Genomic DNA, 20,370 nt, shown 5'->3' on the forward strand with positions numbered 1-20,370 from the left:
GAGTGAATGCTTTGCATAGGAGCTTTGTTGCATTTTGTTGTGGGACTGGAAAGAAATGCCTGGAATGTAAAATAACTGGTTATTAACTGGTTCCCATGTTTTTAAACAGTATGGAACACTTTCGTTCCAGGTTCCAGTTCTGTTCCCTGAACTGGTTCCAAGCCCTGGTAGAGACCATGAAACATGCATTGAAAGCGTCTCAGGGTCAAGGGATACTGCACAAACACTTGAACAACATCCTTCTATCCTACATGGATTTTGTACTGTAGATATGTGGTAGTGGTGGAGTAGGGGCCTGAGGGCACACAGTGTGTTGTGAAATCTGTGAATGTATTGTAATGTTTTTAAAATTGTATAAACTGCCTTAATTTTGCTGGACCCCAGGAAGAGTAGCTGGGGAGCCATAATAAATACAAATACAAGAACATTCCTCATTACTCATGAAGAGAGACCTACACACAAGCTTCGACCTTCTCAAACCTCCAAACACAAAAGAGACATTGCGACGTCAATAGGAGAGTCAAGTCAAATGTTGTGAACTAAGAGCAAAGGACAGCCCTTTCAATCCAAGAGCCAGGAACTACCTCAGTGGACCAAAGTGGGTTGCTGCTACAGACATTGCTCAGACTGTGTCCTACACTGTTAAGACTGCATAGAATGTCATCTGAAAAAGGCACACAGATCTGTTACTGTTGAGTAAAGCCACACCGAAAGAACCGCCAGTCCTGTCTGGTCCAGAACTGTTACTGGGTGACACCTTGACCCAGCAGTGGTCACATAGGGGCTCACAGGCACGTTCTCAGGACACTGAATCAGCCACACCCACTCAAGGATGTGACGAGACTGTGACACAGGCTACTCAAATGCCTACACCACAGTCTATAGACATTGTTATTGAGAGTCACGTTGACCACCGTTACCCTACGAGAGATAGACGGGCACCAAGATACTTGCTTGTAAGTTTGTTCATAATTGTGGTTCATAATGGGGACAATTTAAGTAGGTCGGGAGGAGATGTGTATTGGTGTTGTGCCGAAGAGCATCATGGGACTTGTGTGTGTTGAGATGATTGCATTCTACATACATGGTCTACCATCTCATCAATATTGAATTGTTATAAAGATGTGGTCATGAAACCCATGAGAAAACCCTACAGTGCTCATTCTACTGCATAGTGGATCACCACATATATTGAGGTGGTCAGGAACACATTCACATAGACAGAGAGCTAGGAGAAATATGCTAATACTCCGTTAAAACACCCTTGCGAGCAGTAAGAGAATGACTGACGTGATTGGAGTCGCCAACTAGACGGGCCCCGTGTCCCAAGCTAACCCTCCTCCCCCGTGTTTGTCTGCCCTCTGCCCAATGCATTATGGGGCATGTGTTTGTGTGTGTGCTTCTTTCCACACCGCCCGCCACCGTCACCCAAACCAGCTGCCTCTCATCAATATTAACTGGCTACTGTGACAGTAGGGCGCCCCTTGTGGCAGTCTGCGCACCCCCGAGGACCCCTACGAGCCTCGTGGCCTCTTCTCCTCGCCACGCGCTGTCATCACTTATTCATCCAACACCTGTTTCCATTCCCCCACCCTCGGTAACAGGGGAGCCTGTGGCTAGTGGCTTATGTCTGGCTTTCCACTTTTCTAAATTGCTTCCTTGTGTTTTATTTTACCCCCCCCCCTCTCCCTTTGCTGCTGAATGTGCATGCAAAGTGAAACAAGAGACACATTTAGATGGGCCCACGCAAATGCCCAATTGGAAATCAGTAAGGCTAATGCTGAGTGCTAAAGGAAGAGGGAGGGGGGGGTCGTCATCTCTCACGTTTCAACCCTGAGGAGAATTGATTTCTACAGCTTTGCCATGCCAATACAGTGTGATACTCTTGGGGGGGCTTTGTTCTTCCACCACTATTGGTGTATTGGGGAGAGTCCTGTCCTCACCTCTGCATTGTTGCAGTTCATTCCTATCAAACGAGCTCCGCTTACGATCGGTATCAGATTCACCTTATTACCCAAATTCATTCGAGCACAAACGGCATCACTATTGCTCCAGTGTTGCTGCTGCTGCCTGCTAGGTATATACTTTATTTCAGGCAAACTCAAGGTTACCCAAACAGAAAGAGCTAGAGCTGAATCAAACATTTGTTTTTATACAACAGTTGACTTGCCGCGAGGGAAAAATGCGCCATTGTTTTTCATGACAAAACGATTAGGCCCCTCTCTGGCAGTACACACAACAACAGCTAGTCAGTTAGCGCTCTTGTTTCTGTCTCTCCCCGTGCCAAGGCTTGGGGAGAGGATTCCTTTTGGATGAGACACAAAAATAAAAAGAATGCACGATGAGGAAGAATGGAGCTGTCAAACGTAATGGATCCTTGAATAGTATTTCAGTTTTATTAGTCAAACTTAATAGCTTTGAAGGAGCTGTGAGGGATGCAAAATTCCTTTGTTCAAAATCCCTAACTTACTGCAAATGGTTTTAGTAATCAAATAATACCTTCTGACAATTGCATTTTGTACAGAGGGGGCCTATTTTTCACTACTCTGAAGGAATCTCTTTTGATAGTATTTTTGTATAAACGATTAGTGGCAGGTTGAGCACAAGAAAGAAAGAAAGAAGTGCACACAATGGCCGCACACACAGGAAGAATCAAAGAGCAAACACTAACATTGATTTTCATTGGCTGAGACCATGACATCAAACACATTATCTCTTCCATTGTGCTCCCAGACAACATCAAATATGTTAATTATTCTTTGAATGGGAAGTGCTGCAATTAATAGAATTCACATTTCGACAGTGTTTGTCAAAACCCAGCCTTGGAACCTCCAAAAGACAATGTTAATAAATATTGGAGATGTTGGGTTAGCATGTGCAGTGTTAGGGGTAGAATTGTGCAGTAGAAATAGGATGAAGGCAGTGTTTGATTGTTCAAATAGATAGACCAATGGATGAGTTTAGTGTGAGCTAATGTGAGATATGGGGCGCTGTACTCACGTTGGATATCGATGGTGACAATGGCATCTTTCCCATTGGGCACGGCCTTGTTTGAGGCCCGACAGGTGATTTGTTGGCCTGTCTCGATGTTGGAGGCAGAGAGGTAGAGTGAGCTGACTGTACTCTCCCTTCGCTCATCCCGCAACAGTGTCTGAGGAAACAATGCAAGACCAGAGATCGCTATTATCATTACAAGATGTCTTATTTAAATTACATTTACATTGTGTTCATTTAGCATCTTTATCCAGAGTGACTAGAGCAACTAAAGTAAATAAGGCAAGCACATATCACTGCCATTGCAAGTAATACAGTAGGTGGGTAGCAATCGATTTACAGTACATCATGCAATATATACGAACTGTATGACCTCAGGAATCTCAAGTATGGCTTGCCCTGAATTACATAGTAATAATGTGATAGTAACATATTTGTAATTACATATTATAGAGTTTAGTGGTACATTTTTTGCAGATTTCTGATGTCATACTGGACAGATGGAATCAGTTGTCTCTATCGTTTGCCTCAATTTGCATGCCTTGATATGCCAAGTCAAGTCATGATCTGACTCAAAGTATGTTTTCCAAAACCCAGCTTCATCCTTGGATGAAGATGAAACATATTGGTTCTCTGTCTCCAAAATGATTTATCCTGATGCGTCTAAAATGGAGCTGTTAACAGATTCAGATGAATCAAAAAGACTTGACATCCTAACAGTGTCACGTGTAATCAATATGATGCAATCATTATCAAATGTGACACATTTCAAATGTTCTATACAGATGCTGATACTAAGTACTAACAAAGTAGCTATACACTCTCCGTGTCAGTTATTAACCATCAAGTTCCCAATATAATTATTTTCCCAAAATAGTCCTCTTTTTTCAAAATGTCAAAAACATTTCTCAAGCTTTGAGACATTTAATTAATCAGGAGGGAGAGCACTGATATAGAAATACGTATGTCTAAGTGGCTTGCCTGTGTCTAATTCATGGGCTTACAATGAGTGAAGGGAGCGCCCTCCAGTCAGTTTGTGTGGGTTAGGCTCACCCCAGAACGAGCAAGATCACACTGCAAGATTAAACGCGCCTCTCACTTTCTCAGTTTCCTACTCAGGGCTGACAAAGTGAACAACTTGCCCATGAACACATCCATAATGTAGAGTGTTGGAATGCTTTCTCTTTTTTGTCATGTTTAAAGCAAAACATGAGTGCTCCATCTTGCCCCGTGAATCAAATAAAAAATCTCAGCTGCCATTAAACTGACAGAGCGAGGCCTTTTTCAGGACACTTCGAGGAAAGGATTAGTAAAGAGAGGAGAAGAGAGGAAGATAGGAAGAGTGGGAAGGATTCCTCCAAGTGAGGGAAGAGAGAGCACACCTCTTATCAAGGTCTAAAAAACACATTTCAGGTGCACAATCAATTTATTTATGTTAACTTAATTTCAGTGTATGCACCTTTTATACTTTTTAGTGAGTGCAACATATCTAGATTTCTGTCTTGTATAGAGTTATAATAACAGTTTTATTAGTATGTACTGAATTTGTCAGTTAATAAATACAGTACCTACAGTACATACATGTAGCGAAGAGGTTTGGATCTCTTGGCGTAACAGCTATGGTGTCGGGTTGACATTCACTGGAGTTCTGGTCAGTGCAACCCCCTGAATTCTCTACATTGGTGTCAGAAGTGGGATGATGTTACTGTGATGCCATCAAAGTCTGGGTAGGAGTGACTGCAGATAGAAAAGTGATGGGCACTCTTTCCGTAGGAAGGGGACATTGTAGCAACCTTAATAAGTCAGTTTGAATCTCTTGGTGTAATGGTTAAGGTGTTGAATTAGTTTCAATATGTACAAAGAGCGATGTCCTGTTGAAAGAGTCAGGTCAGCACAGAGATCAATCAAAACTAGCCCAAACCCTACCCAGTCTAGATCCATAGCTACAGTGAAATTATAAAACTTCAATTTTAGAATGTGGAGGGGACATGTCCTGCCCCATCCCTAGTGGGAGTTACGCCCACATCCTTACCTTAGAGTACATGGCGCCATTCAGGACCTGCCCGTTGCGGATCCAGATGATGGAGGCGGCAGGCTTGGCATTGTCAGCGTGGCACGTCAGGTTGAGGGGGTCGCCGGCCCTTAGGCTGACCACAGGCGCCCCAACAATCACAGGGTCATCAGGGGGAACTGTGGAGTACAATAAAGATGCATTTATTTGATTTGCATTACTGTCTATTAGATTTGTACTGTTGTAGAGCAGTTAAAGACTTACAATAGTGGTTCATCCAAACAACAAAATTACATATTGGTTTCTTTACCCTGTAAGCAGTTTATAGACATGGTAAAACAGCAATCCATGCTTAGGTTTTGCCACCTTCTCTAAATGCTAAATCTTCAGCATGTTTGGCCCAAAACCAATGCAAGTGCAAAAAGGCAATCAATATGTTGTTTTGCAATTTCGATGAACTATCCCTTTGACAGGCAATGCTATGACATTGTATGCCAATCCAGGGTAACACTTCTGATGTTTCAGTCCGGGATGAAAATGTACAGTGCCTTTAGAAAGTATTGACTTTTTCCACATTTTGTTGTGTTACAGCCTGCATTTAAAATGTATTAAATTGAGATTTCGTGTCAGTGGCCAACACACAATACCCCATAATGTCGAAGTGGAATTATGTTTTTAATGTTAACAAATGTATTTAAAAGGAAACACTGAAGTGTCTTGAGTCAATAAGTATTCAACCCCTTTGTTATGGCAAGTTAAAATAAGTTCAGGAGTACAAATGGGCATAACAAGTCACATAATAAGTTGCATGCAATAATAGTGTTTAACATGATTTTTGAACGACTACCTAATCTCTGTACCCCACACATACAATTATCTGTAAGGTTCCTCAGTCGAGCAGTGAATTTCTTACACAGATTCAACCACAAAGACCAGGGAGGTTTTCCAATGCCTCACAAAGAAGTGCACATATAGGTAAAAAAGCAGACATTGAATATCCCATTGAGGATGGTGAAGTTATTAACTACAATTTGGATGGTGTATCAAGGCACCCAGTCACTGCAAATATACAGGCGTCCTTCCTAACTCAGTTGCAGGAGAGAAGGGAAATCGCTCAAAGATTTCAATTTGAGGTACATTTTAACTTCAGAACAGTTACAGAGTTAAATGGCTGTGATAGGAGAAAAGTGAGAATGGACCAACAAGATTGTAGTTACTCCACCATACTAACTTCCATAAGAGTGAAAAGAAGGAAACCTGTACAGAATACAAATAAGGCACTGAAGTTAAACTGAAAACAAATGTGTCAAAAATATATTTTATGTCTTGAATACAAAGAATTATGTTTGGGTCAAATCCAACACAGCACATCACTGAGTACCACTCTTCATATTTTCAAAAATGGTGGTGCTGCATCATTTTATGGTTATGCTTGTCATCTGCAAGTTTTTTGGGATAAAAAAAAATGGAATAGAGCTAAGAACAGGCAAAATCCTAGAGGATAAAGTGGTTGTTTGCTTTCCAACAGACACTGGGAGACAAATTCACCTTTCAGCAGGAAAATAACCTAAAACACAAGGCCAAATATACACTAGAGTTGCTTACCAAGACGACATTAAATGTTCCTGAGTGGCCTACTTACAGTGTTGACTTAAATTGACTTGAACATCTATGGCAAGATCAACAACCAACTTGACAGAGCTTGTAAGAATTTTTAAAATAAAAATGTGCAAATATTGTACAATCCAGGTGTTTTCACTTTGTCATTATGGAGTATTTTGTGTAGATGGGTAAGATAAAAAAAAATATTGAATGCATTTTGAATTCAGGCTGTAACACAACAACATGTGGAATAAGTCAAAGTGTATGAATACTTTCTGAAGGCACTGTAGAATAAATTACACTTAATTTCAGAGCAGCATGGGGGCTGAAGTATATAAATTCAACGTAGTCGCAAATCCAAATATTGTACATCATGAACAAGTAGCCTACATTTCAAATACACATTCAGTGGTAGGAATTCGCTTAGACTGCGTTGCATAGAGGCGATACATCATCATCCTCACCTCTGCTACTGCTTTGTGTGGTCTGACACTTCTCACAGGTGAGCGATTACTCAAAGGCAAAAGAGGAAGCAGAAACCAGAGAGTCTGCCTCCTTTCATGCAAGAGAAAGACGAAAGAAAGAAAGAATGAAAGAAAGGCAGAAAGAAAGACAGAAGGAAAGAGGGTAGCTAGTTGGGGAGAGTTTCGCCGAATCCCAGCTCGTTAATGTCACTTACATTCTTGTGTGAATCCAGCTCTGATCACCCTAGATTTGTATTCAAACTCCAGGGAATTATTGATTAAACACTCAGCTCATTAGAGAGCAGATCTGGGGCACGCCTAAATCAAAGGCAACATGCAGCTGGCACATCCTGAGTGCTTGGCAAAAAGAGAGTAAGGGAGAGAAGGGGAGAGAGAGAGCAGCATCTGTCAATGATCTCTCTGTCAATGATCTCTCTGTCGCTCAATATGCCCTTCCATACACTTCATATGTAACATATTACATGAAACAGATACAAAATAAGCCATTTCGTCATCACCACCACTTCAATGTAATACTTAGACATTGGACATCACCACCGCGGCCTACCACCACTACTGCCTTCGCTGCTTTCACTTCATTAGCGTCATCCATTTTTCTTCCCTCCCAGGGGTAAATTAGGAGAGAGGTATAGCTCGCTACATGCAGTCAAATGCCTTATACGGCACGGTGGCAGCAGCAGGAGAGTTAGAGAAAGAGTGTGTGATGGAGATGGAGTTTGAGAAAGCTAGCTGACTTCATTAGGGTATGACTTGGCCTCTTTGCTCATTACTCATCCCTCACAGCTGGGGGAGGACTGATTAGAGCCTTGGCAATTGCTTTCACTTTTGTCAGCCATCTTTGTTCGTCACAGTTACAATGAGACTGGTAGAGCCAAAGATTGTCCATTATATTGACAAGATAGTCAAGTGACCGCTGTAACAATGGAAATACATGTCCAAAAAAGATGAAAGGCAGCCGGGAGAAGGCGAGATCACTTGGGACCATTATAACCAATGAGAGGGCGGACACAACAGGCCATAGATATAGATAGGACTCATCTTTCTATCTGTGCCATTATAACGTTTGTGACAGCATGGGCAGTGCCATTGAAGCTACCTTGCACTTCTTCATTGGCTGATTGCTCCCAACTCATAGGAATCCCCACCCAGTTAACTACTTTAAAGTGGTGGAAGCCCAGTGGCATAGCGCAATTGCAAGCATTGAGCATTTACAGACGCACAAATATCATAACCCCCCAAAAAGGTGAGAGGTTAGCCTTGGTTCTAAGATATTTGTGCATCTGTAACTTTCTCACTCATCATTATTCATGATTCATTCAGGACTATCCATAATCATGGTAGCATCAACATTAATGTAGAAGTAATTAGAAACATATTCTATTCTTATTTACAATAAAAGTGACCCCAAATGACACAATACATTATTTATCATTAATTTCTATTGGGCATTTCTACAAAATAATATTAAACGCAACCAAAACTAACAGCAAAGGCATCCAAAAATGTTGTAGAGTCTCAAGCTTGATGTAATCATTGCATGCTAAAAATATGGGACCAAATACTAAACTTTTGACTACTTTAATACACATATAAGTGAATACATAGTCCTAAAATGGGAGGACTAATCAAATCAAAGTTTATTTGTCACGTGCGCCGAATACAGTGAAATGCTTACTTACAGTCTCTAACCAATAGCGCAAAAAATGTATCAGGTGAACAATAGGTAAGTAAAGAAATAAAAACAACAGTAAAAAGACAGTGAAAAATAACAGTAGCGAGGCTACATACAGACACCGGTTAGTCAGGCTGATTGAGGTAGTATGTACATGTAGATAAGGTCTCACATCCTGACCAGTAATGGGGTCATTTGTAATTGTAGTATGGTCAGGGTGTGGCAGGGGGTGTTTGTTTTGTGTGTTTTGGGGTTTTTGGTTCTAGGGGATTTTGGTTCTAGTTGTCCATTTCTATGTTTCTTTTTCTTTGTGTGGCCAGGTATGGCTTCCAATCAGAGGCAGGTGTCTTTCGTTGTCTCTGATTGGAAGCCATACTTAGGCAGCCTGTTTTTCCTGTGTTTTTGTGGGTGGTTGCTTTCTGCATAGTCTGTATACCTTGCAGAACTGTTGATTGTCGGTTTATTGTTTTTCGTTTAAGTGTTCACTTTATTAAGTAATAAAAGAAGATGAGCACTATACCCGCTGCGTTTTGGTCTGTCCCTTTCGACGCCTATGACAGAACCACCCACCAAAGAAGGACCAAACAGCGGAGGAAGGAGCAGCAGGAGAAGTATTTGGAGTCATGGACGTGGGAGGAGATCCTCGATGGCAAAGGTCCATGGAGCCAGGCTGGGGAGTACCAGCGCCCGAAGGCGGAGCTGGAGGAAGCAAAGAGGGAATGACGGAGGTACGAGGCGTTGTTTCCTCCTATTCAGGAGGTGGAGGGGCAGCCCCAAAAAATTTTTGGGGGGAGGGCATAACGGGAGTGTTGCTAGGTCAGGGGGGAACCCTGACCTAACTTCCCGGGCTATTCGGAGGGAGCTGTGGAGCAAACCGGAGCCGAGAAAGGAGTCGAGCGCCGAGCTTGACGCGAGATTCCGGAAGGAGGTACTGGCAGAGAGGGCACGACTGAGCAGGCATGCAGAGGGGTGAGCGATGCATTACGGGGTGATGCGCACTATCTCGCCCATCTGCACACACAGTCCAGTGCGGTCGGTATGGGTTCCGCAGCGTTGCCGTGCTAGAGTTGGCACTCAGCAAGGAAGGAGTGTGCCTGCTCAGCGCATCTGGCCGCCAGTACTTCTCCTCGGTCCAGCATATCCTGCGCCTGCTCTACGCATGGCAGCCCTCATTCCCCAGCACAGCCCAGCTCACCCTATGCCAGCGCTCCGCCCGTGCCGGGCTACAGGGACCATCCAGCCAGGACGGAGTGTGCCAGCCCTGAGCTCCAGACCTCCGGTGCGCCTCCATGGCCCAGTGTGCCTCGTGCCTGCTCTGCACACCCAGTCTCCTGTAAGTCTTCCCAGTCCAGGGAGACCGGTCCCAGCTCCACGCAGGAGGGCTCCAGCGACGCTCCTCAGCCCAGAGCCTCCAGCGACGCTCCTCATCCCGGAGCCTTCAGCGACACTCCCCAGTCAGGATCCTCCAGTGACGCTCCTCAGCCCAGAGCCTCCAGCGACGCTCCTCAGCCCGGAGCCTCCAGCGATGCTCCCCAGCCCGGAGCCTCCAGCGACGCTCCTCAGCCCGGAGCCTCCAGCGATGCTCCCCAGTCAGGAGCCTCCAGCGACGCCTCTCAGCCCGTGGCCTCCAGCGACGCCTCTCAGCCCGTGGCCTCCAGCGACGCCTCTCAGCCCGGGGCCTCCAGCGACGCCTCTCAGCCCGGGGCCTCCAGCGACGCCCATCAGCCAGGAGCCTCCAGCGACGCTCCCCAGCCAGGAGCCTCCAGCGACGCTCCCCAGCCCGGAGCCTACAGCGACGCTCCCCAGCCCGGAGCCTACAGCGACGCTCCTCAGCCCGGAGCCTCCAGCGACTGTCTTGGAGCATTCTAGTTTGTTGGTGATGTGGACACCAAGGAACTTGAAGCTCTCTCAGGAGGACTATGTACAAAAAGTGATGTAATTTCTAAACAGTTCACCCGATATCAATGAAAATCCAAAGAGCTGGAGTAGAGAGCCACATTTATTTTATAATAATCACTGTCCCAATACTTTTGGAGCTCACTGTATATACTGTTAAGTAACTTCAAGAATAGTTTAAAAAGCGAAAGAGTAAATAAAGTACAGGCTACAACAACCTTTATCTTGACAAAATCTGCACAATACAATTTTCAAATATTTTCAAATCTGAAGATGAAGACGTTGCTTGAAGATCCGAAATGTGAAACATCCCCCACAGCTTGAACGGATACAGTGAGAATAAATGGCCATATTGAAAGTCATTTTTAAGGCATTTCATGAAGGTGATGTAATGGTGGAGTACCCGTCAATATTTATACATTATCAGTACTCTAAAATCAAGTCATAATGGGTCAATTTCCTCCATGAGTTTCCACACTAATTTTACCATCTGTATACGGGGGACTATATTTGTTATTGTTTGTTATTGACAAGGTGGAGTCTCAGGTTTCAAATCAGTGGTGATCCTCTGTGTTATACTGTGATGTTGGAAGAAAAATCATCTTTGTGTTTTTATTTCAGGTTGGCAACCTGCATTTGGTTTGCTTTCAGTCTCATTTGTAGCACCCTATTCCGTATTGAGTGCACTACTTTTGACCTGGGACCAAATGGATCTGTTCAAAAGCAGCGCACCATATAGGGAATAGGGTGCCATTTGAAACGCTGACCAAGAGAGACTGAAAGCAAACCAAATGCAGTGAATAATTCATGGGCCTCCTTTCTGCGCCGACTGGTGCAATACAGGGGACCATTTTCAATATCTCTCGGTCTGTGATGCTAAATCAACAAACACTACAGCTGTCACTGGCACAACATATCATAAACAAGCACATTTACATTATTATCTAAGACAAGCCGCTACTGTTAGCCATCTGTCCTTAACTGCCTGCCTGTCTGCCTTTTAATGCTGTTGGGTTCCTTGTCTTAGGCCACATCCAAAATGGCACCCTATTCTCTATTTGTAAAAAATAAAGTTTTTCACTAAATAGGGAATAGGCTCCCATTTGGGACACAGCTTCAGATTCTGGATGAGCATCAGGTGACACCAACCACACACACATTTTAGAGGTGTGAACCAGCTGTGCAACAGGCTTTGGGAACTCCACATAAAATACTGACCAGTGCAGTGAGTTCACCCTCCCAGGTCTTGTGTTGTGTCGTCCGTGATGTCAGAAATTAGGTAATCAGCTGGCATTTTTCCAATGGGTCGGCAAAGGAGCTAATACCGCGTGACTCATTACACCGGCCAAATTCACAACATCAGCAGTGATGTTTGGTCTCCGAAGCCAAGTTAGACCCCAGAGAGAGCAAGGGAAGAGAGAGAGAGAGAAAGAGAGAGGGGGGTTGAGAGAGGGGGAGAGTGACAGGGAGAGAGAGAGAGAGAGATGGGGCCCTCCTTTCCAGTAAGCCCATCATCATTTCTACCATGTTTGTGAATGTGGCACGGCCTAATGGTTCCAAATTGACGATTTAACGTGGCCAGTCAATAGATTTCTCATGAGCTGGCCTACATAGAGGTGGACTAAGCACCCCCTCCTTTAATTACTGCCGCTGGATGCAAAAAGCCCACTCTCTTCCCCTTCCCCCTCTTCCCTTCTTTCTCTATTTCTCTCTCTCTCCACACTAGAGCCTTGTTTTTTGTCACCGAATTACATTTTCTTTCTCTCCCCTTGATTCACTGACCCCTTGGGAGGGACCAAAGTCATTCAGTTCTGTAGATGGGGAAAAAAATTGCCAGGAAAAAATAACAATTTCATTTAGGAAATAAACTGAGGAGAAGGATGACTTGGGGAAAATGTGACCCATTTTCAAATGTACCTGGATCTGGTTGTGAGATCTTAAGATTGCCGCCTCGCAGGAATTGGTGGCCAGGACCGATTAATCACTTTCATGGTTGGTTCACTGGCAGTGCCACATTTGTGCCTTCACCCTCGCAATCTCACCCTCCAAACTTTAAGATGGATGACTTAATACATCCTCTTCTTCACGTCAGCTGTTAGCATGCACTTAGCACACACATGCAGAGCTGTCGGCGTATCCTTCTTGAACGTTCTACGTTCTAAGTTCTATGGTATGGCACGCGCAACCCAACCTCCAGATAAAAACGTGTCCAGGGCAGGATTTTGCAGGCGAGAGAAAACGTTTTCTTCTGGAGATTTGGTTGGGGACAAATTCTCTTCTACCAGCCTAAGTTTTCTACCTCCTCTTTAGGCTTTCACCCTAATTTTCCCCACGTTTATCCATGCCATTGTAGTCCTTCACTCGCTTGAAATCGAATTGAAAGAGTCCGTACCAAGTCTCCACCGCCAACAAACAGCACTGAAGGAGATTGGCAGTACATTTGTGTCTGTGTGCATCACATTCGTAGCAGGAGAACTTGCCAGCGTTTGCCTGTCACACCGTGACACCTTGCCTAAGTGAATGTTACCTCTCCAGATAAGGGAGATTCCACTGAAGTTAATTAAACTGTGATTAATTAAAATGGGGAATGTAATGGGTCCCAGAGCCCGAGATAAGGTACAATTTGTTTCACCGCTCTGGCTGGAGACTCCGGAGGGGCACAGTGTCAACTGATGCACAGGCAGGAGGAGAATGGAAGAGAATGAAGACATTCTTTCAGTCTCTTGTGCCGGCAAGGATTTGTTGTGCCAAATACGAAGTAGGAAGAAAAAGACTTGTGGCCATGCCTCCCATCCCTCCTCTGTGAATCCATGACAGATCTAAAGCAATTAACAAGTTATCACTGCTAAAGACATTTCAAAGCCGGCAACAGCCATTAGCCAGGTTTTAATTAGGAGGAGACGTGAATAATCTGTTTAAATTATTTAGCCGTCAAAAAAATTTCATGAAATATGTTGTAGTAAATAGGAGGGTTATCGACAGAATTAATTAGACTGACTAGATTCTGATAGTAGTTACAGTATCCTGACAAAGATTCCAATGTGTTAAGATGAGGTGGTTTGGGTTATTCCACACATCAATCAGAATGATTGGTCTGGTGAGAAGTGAGTTAAACACAGTCCTACACAATCCACCATCTGTGGATGCTTGAAAACACAATAATTCCTCATTAAGGTGTTATTCACTGCTAATTAACATGTCACAGACAATGTATAAGGCACATCATATAAGGTGTGACCAGAACCAGATTCATTCCCCACAAATAATGGCTCCTCTCGGATATTCAGATGTTATTCACTCCTTAATAATGTGAATTTGAGGCCATTCATTTATTATTCACTGCTAATTAACACGCAATAGACAATGATGCCCTTCATATGAGGTGTGACCAGATTCATTCCACACAAAGACTGGCTCCTCTTTGACATGCATTCAATTTAAGTGATAATACCCGAGAAGCCTGTGTTTGGAGGATATAGGCATGGGTGTTGTCAGACACGAGACGAAACAGCGGCATTGAGTGAATAACAGCAAAGTAGCTGCATTTGCATTTGTTTAAGCTGTTTCCAAGTTACATATATTTGGATACATTAATAAGAAGGATTTAATGATGCGTGATTTCACCTGGCACAGAAAATGTGCGTTCTTGTCAGGACACTGTTGTTCAGAGGACCTAGTCAACAACACACAATCTTTTTTTTATTTTACCAGGTACGTTGACTGAGAACACATTCTCATTTACAGCAACGACCTGGGAAATAGTTACAGGGGAGAAGTGGGGGGATGAATGAGCCAATTGTAAACTGGGGATGATTAGGTGACCGTGATGGTATGAGGGCCAGATTGAAAATTTAGCCTGGACACTGGGGTTAACACCCCTACTCTTATGATAATGGACATGGGATCTTTAGTGACCACAGAGAGTCAGGACAACCATTTAACGACCCATCCGAAAGACGGCACCCTACACAGGGTAATTTTAGACCAGATGAAAGGGTGCCTCCTACTGGCCCAATCACTTCAAACTGAAGCTTGAAAGACTGCAAACTATCTGCATTTCGTTTCGTTTGACCTGTTTTCTATTGACATTTCTTTGTGTGTCCATAAAAATTATGCTAGCTGATTATTTCGATTGGCTGAAAAAAGCTGCCTGCCTGCCTATCTTGTCCAGACTCCCGACCCCTACACGTTTATTGCTATGGGACAGCTGGAGTTCTAATTTTAATAATGAAACAATGCTGCAAATGTCAGCGAGACAGACCTCAAGTTTTATACAAATCTCCGCTATTGAAAACCAATTGCTAGTCTAAAACAAATGGGAGATAATGTCTAGATGCTTTTTACAGTGGAGATTGTCTGGCTGGGCTGATGAGACAGTGGATTGCACAGTGAGATGGAACAGAGTGTATAGGCATTTCAAAGTCATAGATTTAGCCAGTAGTAACTTGTGAAATAGACACCAGATGGAATGCGGTTTTAACCAATCATCGTTCAGGATTATGTGTGCCTTAATTTGTCCTTAATTTATCAAATGAATTATGTGCAAAACCAGGTGTTATTTAAGATTTCAAAACACCTTTCAACACCCCTTAAGCAGGGTTTACAGGGTATTTAAGGGGTAAAATGCCACAACTCATGCATATTTCACCTTAATTTCACTTAGTTGCAAAATAAATCCATTAAAGAGAAGCATCAAGGATATTTTAAGATGCAGAATGGGTATGTACTTTACACGTTGTCACGTCCTGACCCTTGTAAGAGGTCATTTTCCATAGTAGGCGTCAGGGCGTGACAGGGGGGTGTTTTGGATGTGTTTTGGGGTTTCTGTTTCATTGTGGGGTTTCTAGATTTCTATTTCTATGTTTTCCTTTTCTATGCGTTGGCCAGGTATGGTTTCCAATCAGAGGCAGCTGTCTATCGTTGTCTCTGATTGGAAACCATACTTAGGTAGCCTGTTTTTCCATGGGTGTGGGTGTGGGTTGTTAATTTTTGAGTAGTGTTTGCCTGCTCTGCATTACGGCTTTTGTTGTTTTTGTTATTTAAAGTGGTTGGTGTATTGCATTTAGTTTCACGATTAATAAAAAGATGTGGAACTACGAACACGCTGCGTTTTGGTCCGATCCTTCAGAAAGCCGTGACACACGTGCTTAAATTTTCCAAGTTTGGTGCTCTGAATTAAAATGCATCGAATGACACTGAAGAAACACCTCAATTGAATTCACTTTAAAGAGGTAAAAAAACATCAGTGATACTCTATCTATTTAGATTTAAAAAAAATAAAAGTCTCAAATTGACGTTATCAGAATTTATTTAGCAGGTGAAAGCCTTATACTATATATATTTTTTGTTTCCCTGAAATGGACTTAAATGCTTTTGGGGGGTGTAGTCAACATATAGCCAACCACTTTTTCTTGCCCCCCCCCCACTGCTCACTTCAAGTGTCTCTTCTCTCTCTGACCTTACCCTCTTTCTCTCTGTTTCCTCCATCTCTGCACTTTCTCTTCCTCTCTTCCCCCTCTCTTTACTCTCTTCCTCGCTCTCCCCTCACTCTAATTGCTCTATCATCTTCCACTCTCTCTTGCCTTTCCCTCCCTCCCTATACTCTCTTCCTCCTTTCTTACCCTCTCCTCTGCTCAACTGTACCCCTCCTCTCTTTCCCCCTCTCTCTCTCTCTCTCCCTCATCTCTTCTCCTTGTCTCTTCCACTCCCTCTACTCTTATTTCAGGGCGCTTTTCCACCACAAATACTGTCTCTCCTGTAAAACAGACACAACACAGATACAGTGGTTGCATTAAAACATGTATTGTTCACATTGTTTTAAAACTGTTAGATGTATAATGAAATTGAATTATTTTAATAACGGAACAAAGTGCTGACTTGGTTTTAACATACAGCAGTCAATACCATATCTCGAATAAGATAGGGGTAGGTAAAGGTCTGGGTACCAAACTTACTTCATATTTAATTCTGAAGTCTGGGGTGACATTAATTAACATCAGCTTTGTGGAGTAGTCTTTAGCAGTGTATGAAACAAAAGGAAAATTAACTGGAGATTATTTCAACAGGTTACTAAAAATAGACCCAGTGTTTCCTCCACGCGTATTCGGTAGCGGCAGCCCACCACTGCTATAAATGCTGCAAAAAAATATTTTGTAGGCTACATCTTGAAATGAGATTTGCTCCATTACTTTCCTATCTCATAATTTCAAGAGTAAGGCTCATACAGTGCGTTTAGGAAAGTATTCAGACCTCTTGACTTTTTCCTAATTTTGTTACGTTACAGCCTTATTGTAAAATGGATTAAAAACTTTTACCCTCATTAATCAACACACAATACCCCATAATGACAAAGCAAAAACAGCTTTTTCAATTTTGCAAATGTATAAAAAAATAAAAAACAGAAATACCTTATTTACGTAAATATTCAGACCCTTTGCTATGAGACTTGAAATTGAGCTCAGGCGCATCCTGTTTCCAATGATCATCAAATCAAATCAAATGTATTTATATAGCCCTTCTTACATCAGCTGATATCTCAAAGTGCTGTACAGAAACCCAGCCTAAAACCCCAAACAGCAAGCAATGCAGGTGTAGAAGCACGATGGCTAGGAAAAACTCCCTAGAAAGGCCAAAACCTAGGAAGAAACCTAGAGAGGAACCAGGCTATGAGGGCTGGCCAGTCCTCTTCTGGCTGTGCCGGGTGGAGATTATAACAGCACATGGCCTAGATGTTCAAATGTTCATAAATGACCAGCATGGTCAAATAATAATAATCATAGTAGTTGTCGAGGGTGCAACAAGTCAGTAACACAAGAGTAAGTGTAAGTTGGCTTTTTCATAGCCGATCTTTGAGAGTATCTCTACCGCTCCTGCTGTCTCTAGAGGATTGAAAACAGCATGTCTGGGACAGGTGGCACGTCCGGTGAATAGGTCAGGGTTCCAGCAGGTCTGGGACAGCAGGCCTGGGACAGGTAGCACGTCCGGTGAACAGGTCAGGGTTCCATAGCTGCAGGCAGAACAGTTGGAACTGGAGCAGCAGCACGGCCAGGTGAACTGTGGACGGTAGTCCTCATCCTTGAGATGCTCCTACAACTTAATTTGAGTTCATCTGTGGTAAATTCAATTGATTGGAATGATTTGGAAAAGCACACACCTGTCTATATAAGGTCCCACAGTTGACAGTGCATGTCAGAGCAAAAACCAAGCAATGAGGTCAAAGGGATTGTCCGTAGAGCTCCGACGCAGGACTGTGTTGAGGCACAGATCTGGGGAAGGGTACCAAAACATTTCTTCAGCATTGAAGGTCCTCAAGATCACAGTTGCCTCAATCATTCTTAAACGGAAGAAGTTTGGAACCACCGAGACTCTTCCTAGAGCTGGCCACCTGGCAAAATAAGCAATCGGGGGAGAAGGGCCTTGGTCAGGGAGATGACCAAGAACCTGATTGTCACTCTGACAGAGCTCCAGAGTCCCTCTGTGGAGATGGGAGAACCATCCAGAAGGACAACCATCTCTGCAGCACTCCATCAATCAGGCCTTTATGGTAGAGTGGCCAGGTGGAAGCCACTCCTCAGTAAAAGGCACATGACAGCCCACTTGGAGTTTGCCAGAGGGCACCTAAATATTCTCAGACCATGATAAAACATTTCTCTGGTCTGATGAAACCTAGACTGAACTCTTTGGCCTGAATGCCAAGCGTCATGTTTGGAGGAAACTCTGCACCATCTCTATGGTGAAGCATGGTGGTGGCATTATCATGCTGTGGGGATGTTTTTCAGTGGCAGGGACTGAGAGACTAGTCAGGATCGACGCAAAGATGAACAGAGCAAAGTACAGAGAGATCCTTAATGAAAACCTGCTCCAGAGGGCTCAGGACCTCATACTGGGGGCGAAGGTTCACCTTCCAACAGCACAACGACCCTAAGCTCACAGCCGATACATTGCAGGAGTGGCTTCGGGACAAGTCTCTGAATGTACTTGAGTGGCCCAGCCAGAGGGAACCCGACTAGAGAGACCTGAAAATAGCTGTGCAGCGACGCTCCCCATCCAACTTGACAGAGCTTGAGGAGATCTGAAGAAAAGAATGGAAGAAACTCCCCAAATACAGGTGTGACAAGCTTGTAGTGTCATACTCAAGAAGACCCGCAGCTGTAATCGCTGCCAAAGGTGCTTCAACAAAGTACTGAGTAAAGGGCCTGAATACTTGTGTAAATGTGATATTTCAGTTTTTATTTATACATTTTTTTTTACATACAATAAAAAAATCTTTGTCATTATGGGTTATTGTGTGTAGATTGATGAGGGAAAAAAACAATTGAATCCATTTTAGAATAAAGCTGTAATGCAACAAAATTTGGAAAAGGTCAAGGGGACTGAATACTTTCTGAATGCACTGTAATTATTCTTGAAACAAAGAGATTGTAAGCCTTCCAAAAGTGTCTCCATTTTCTTTCAACTTCCAGCAATGAATGAAATACGACCTGTTAAAGTCACAGGGGTCTGTTCACTGTGTGCAAAGAAACGCACATCTCTCGTTCATTGGCGGAGCTGTGGTTTAATGAGAACACGCGTACCCCACGCTAATTTTCTCAATTTGTTTTTATGAAAACTGCTCCCACTGATACAAAGAAATCCTGGAGGAAACACGTTGTTCATCTAAGCAGACAAAACAAAATGTGATAAGTAGTTCTGCTTTGAAAGTTGATAAAATTGTAACCTCACTTTTGCAAAAATGTTCCTTGAATATTTTGGTATCTACTGGAGAGCTCTTCTTTGTCTACATCGTTCACACCCTCTTAAGCTTTAGTCTCTCCCATCTCTTTAACCTCTACGGGCTAGGGGGCAGTATTGAGAATTTTGAAAAAAAGATGTGCCCATTTTTAACTGCCTCCTACACCAACTCAGAAGCTAGGATATGCATATTATTAACAGAGTTGGATAGAAAACACTCTGAATTTTCTAAAACAGTTTGAATGGTGTCTGTAAGTATAACAAAACTCATATGGCAGGCAAAAACCTGAGAGAAATACAACCAGGAAATGAGAATTTTGTGGCTGTACTATTTTCGAGTCATTGCTAATAGATCACACAGTGACAAAGGATTCATTTTGCACTTCCTACGGCTTCCACTAGATGTCAACGATCTTTATAAAGTTGTTTGAAGCGTCTATGATGAACAGAGACCGAATTAGAATGCAGGGAAGTTGACGTCCCTGGGATGTCGTCACTTCATTATTGCGCGCACCTGCGTGTGCATGTGAGGCGAGACATTTTTCAAAAACGTTTTTCAAGACACTTGAGTGGTCGGGTTGAAATATTACTTATGTTTCATGTTAAAAATGGCCCTAAAGATTGATGCTAAACAACGTTTGACATGTTTGAACGAACGTAAATAGATTTTATTTTTCTTTTCGTCGTGACTTTCCCCCCCCGCCCTACATTTTGAGGAGCCTACAAACGCCTAACAACATGGAACAACTTGGAGTTATTTGGACATAAATTATGAACTTTGTCGAAAGAAACCACATTTGTTGTGGACCTGGGATTCCTGGAAGTGCCTTCTGATGAAGATAATCAAAGGTAAGCGATTATTTACTATAGTATTACTGATATTAGATGGTGCTAACCTGTATATCCTAGCCTATTGTTCTTAGCATGTTCTTAGCATAGCACCCCGTTTATTGCAAAGTGTGATTTCCCAGTAAAGTTAT

General features: G+C 43.1%; 1 protein-coding gene across 1 annotated transcript in view; it reads right to left on the reverse strand.

The window, feature by feature from the left end:
- The window catches only part of LOC106567547 (kin of IRRE-like protein 3), a 366,739-nt gene that overhangs the window by 125,564 nt on the left and 220,805 nt on the right, over window positions 1–20,370 (reverse strand). The window contains exons 4-5 of the mRNA XM_014136991.2: window positions 5,027–5,184; window positions 3,001–3,151 (exon numbers count right to left, since the gene is read on the reverse strand). Coding sequence (XP_013992466.1) covers window positions 3,001–3,151; window positions 5,027–5,184 — 309 coding nt within the window. The remainder of the gene's footprint in view (window positions 1–3,000; window positions 3,152–5,026; window positions 5,185–20,370) is intronic.

This window comes from Salmo salar, chromosome ssa13 (genome assembly GCF_905237065.1).
Source record: "Salmo salar chromosome ssa13, Ssal_v3.1, whole genome shotgun sequence".
NCBI classification, from domain to species: Eukaryota; Metazoa; Chordata; class Actinopteri; order Salmoniformes; family Salmonidae; genus Salmo; species Salmo salar.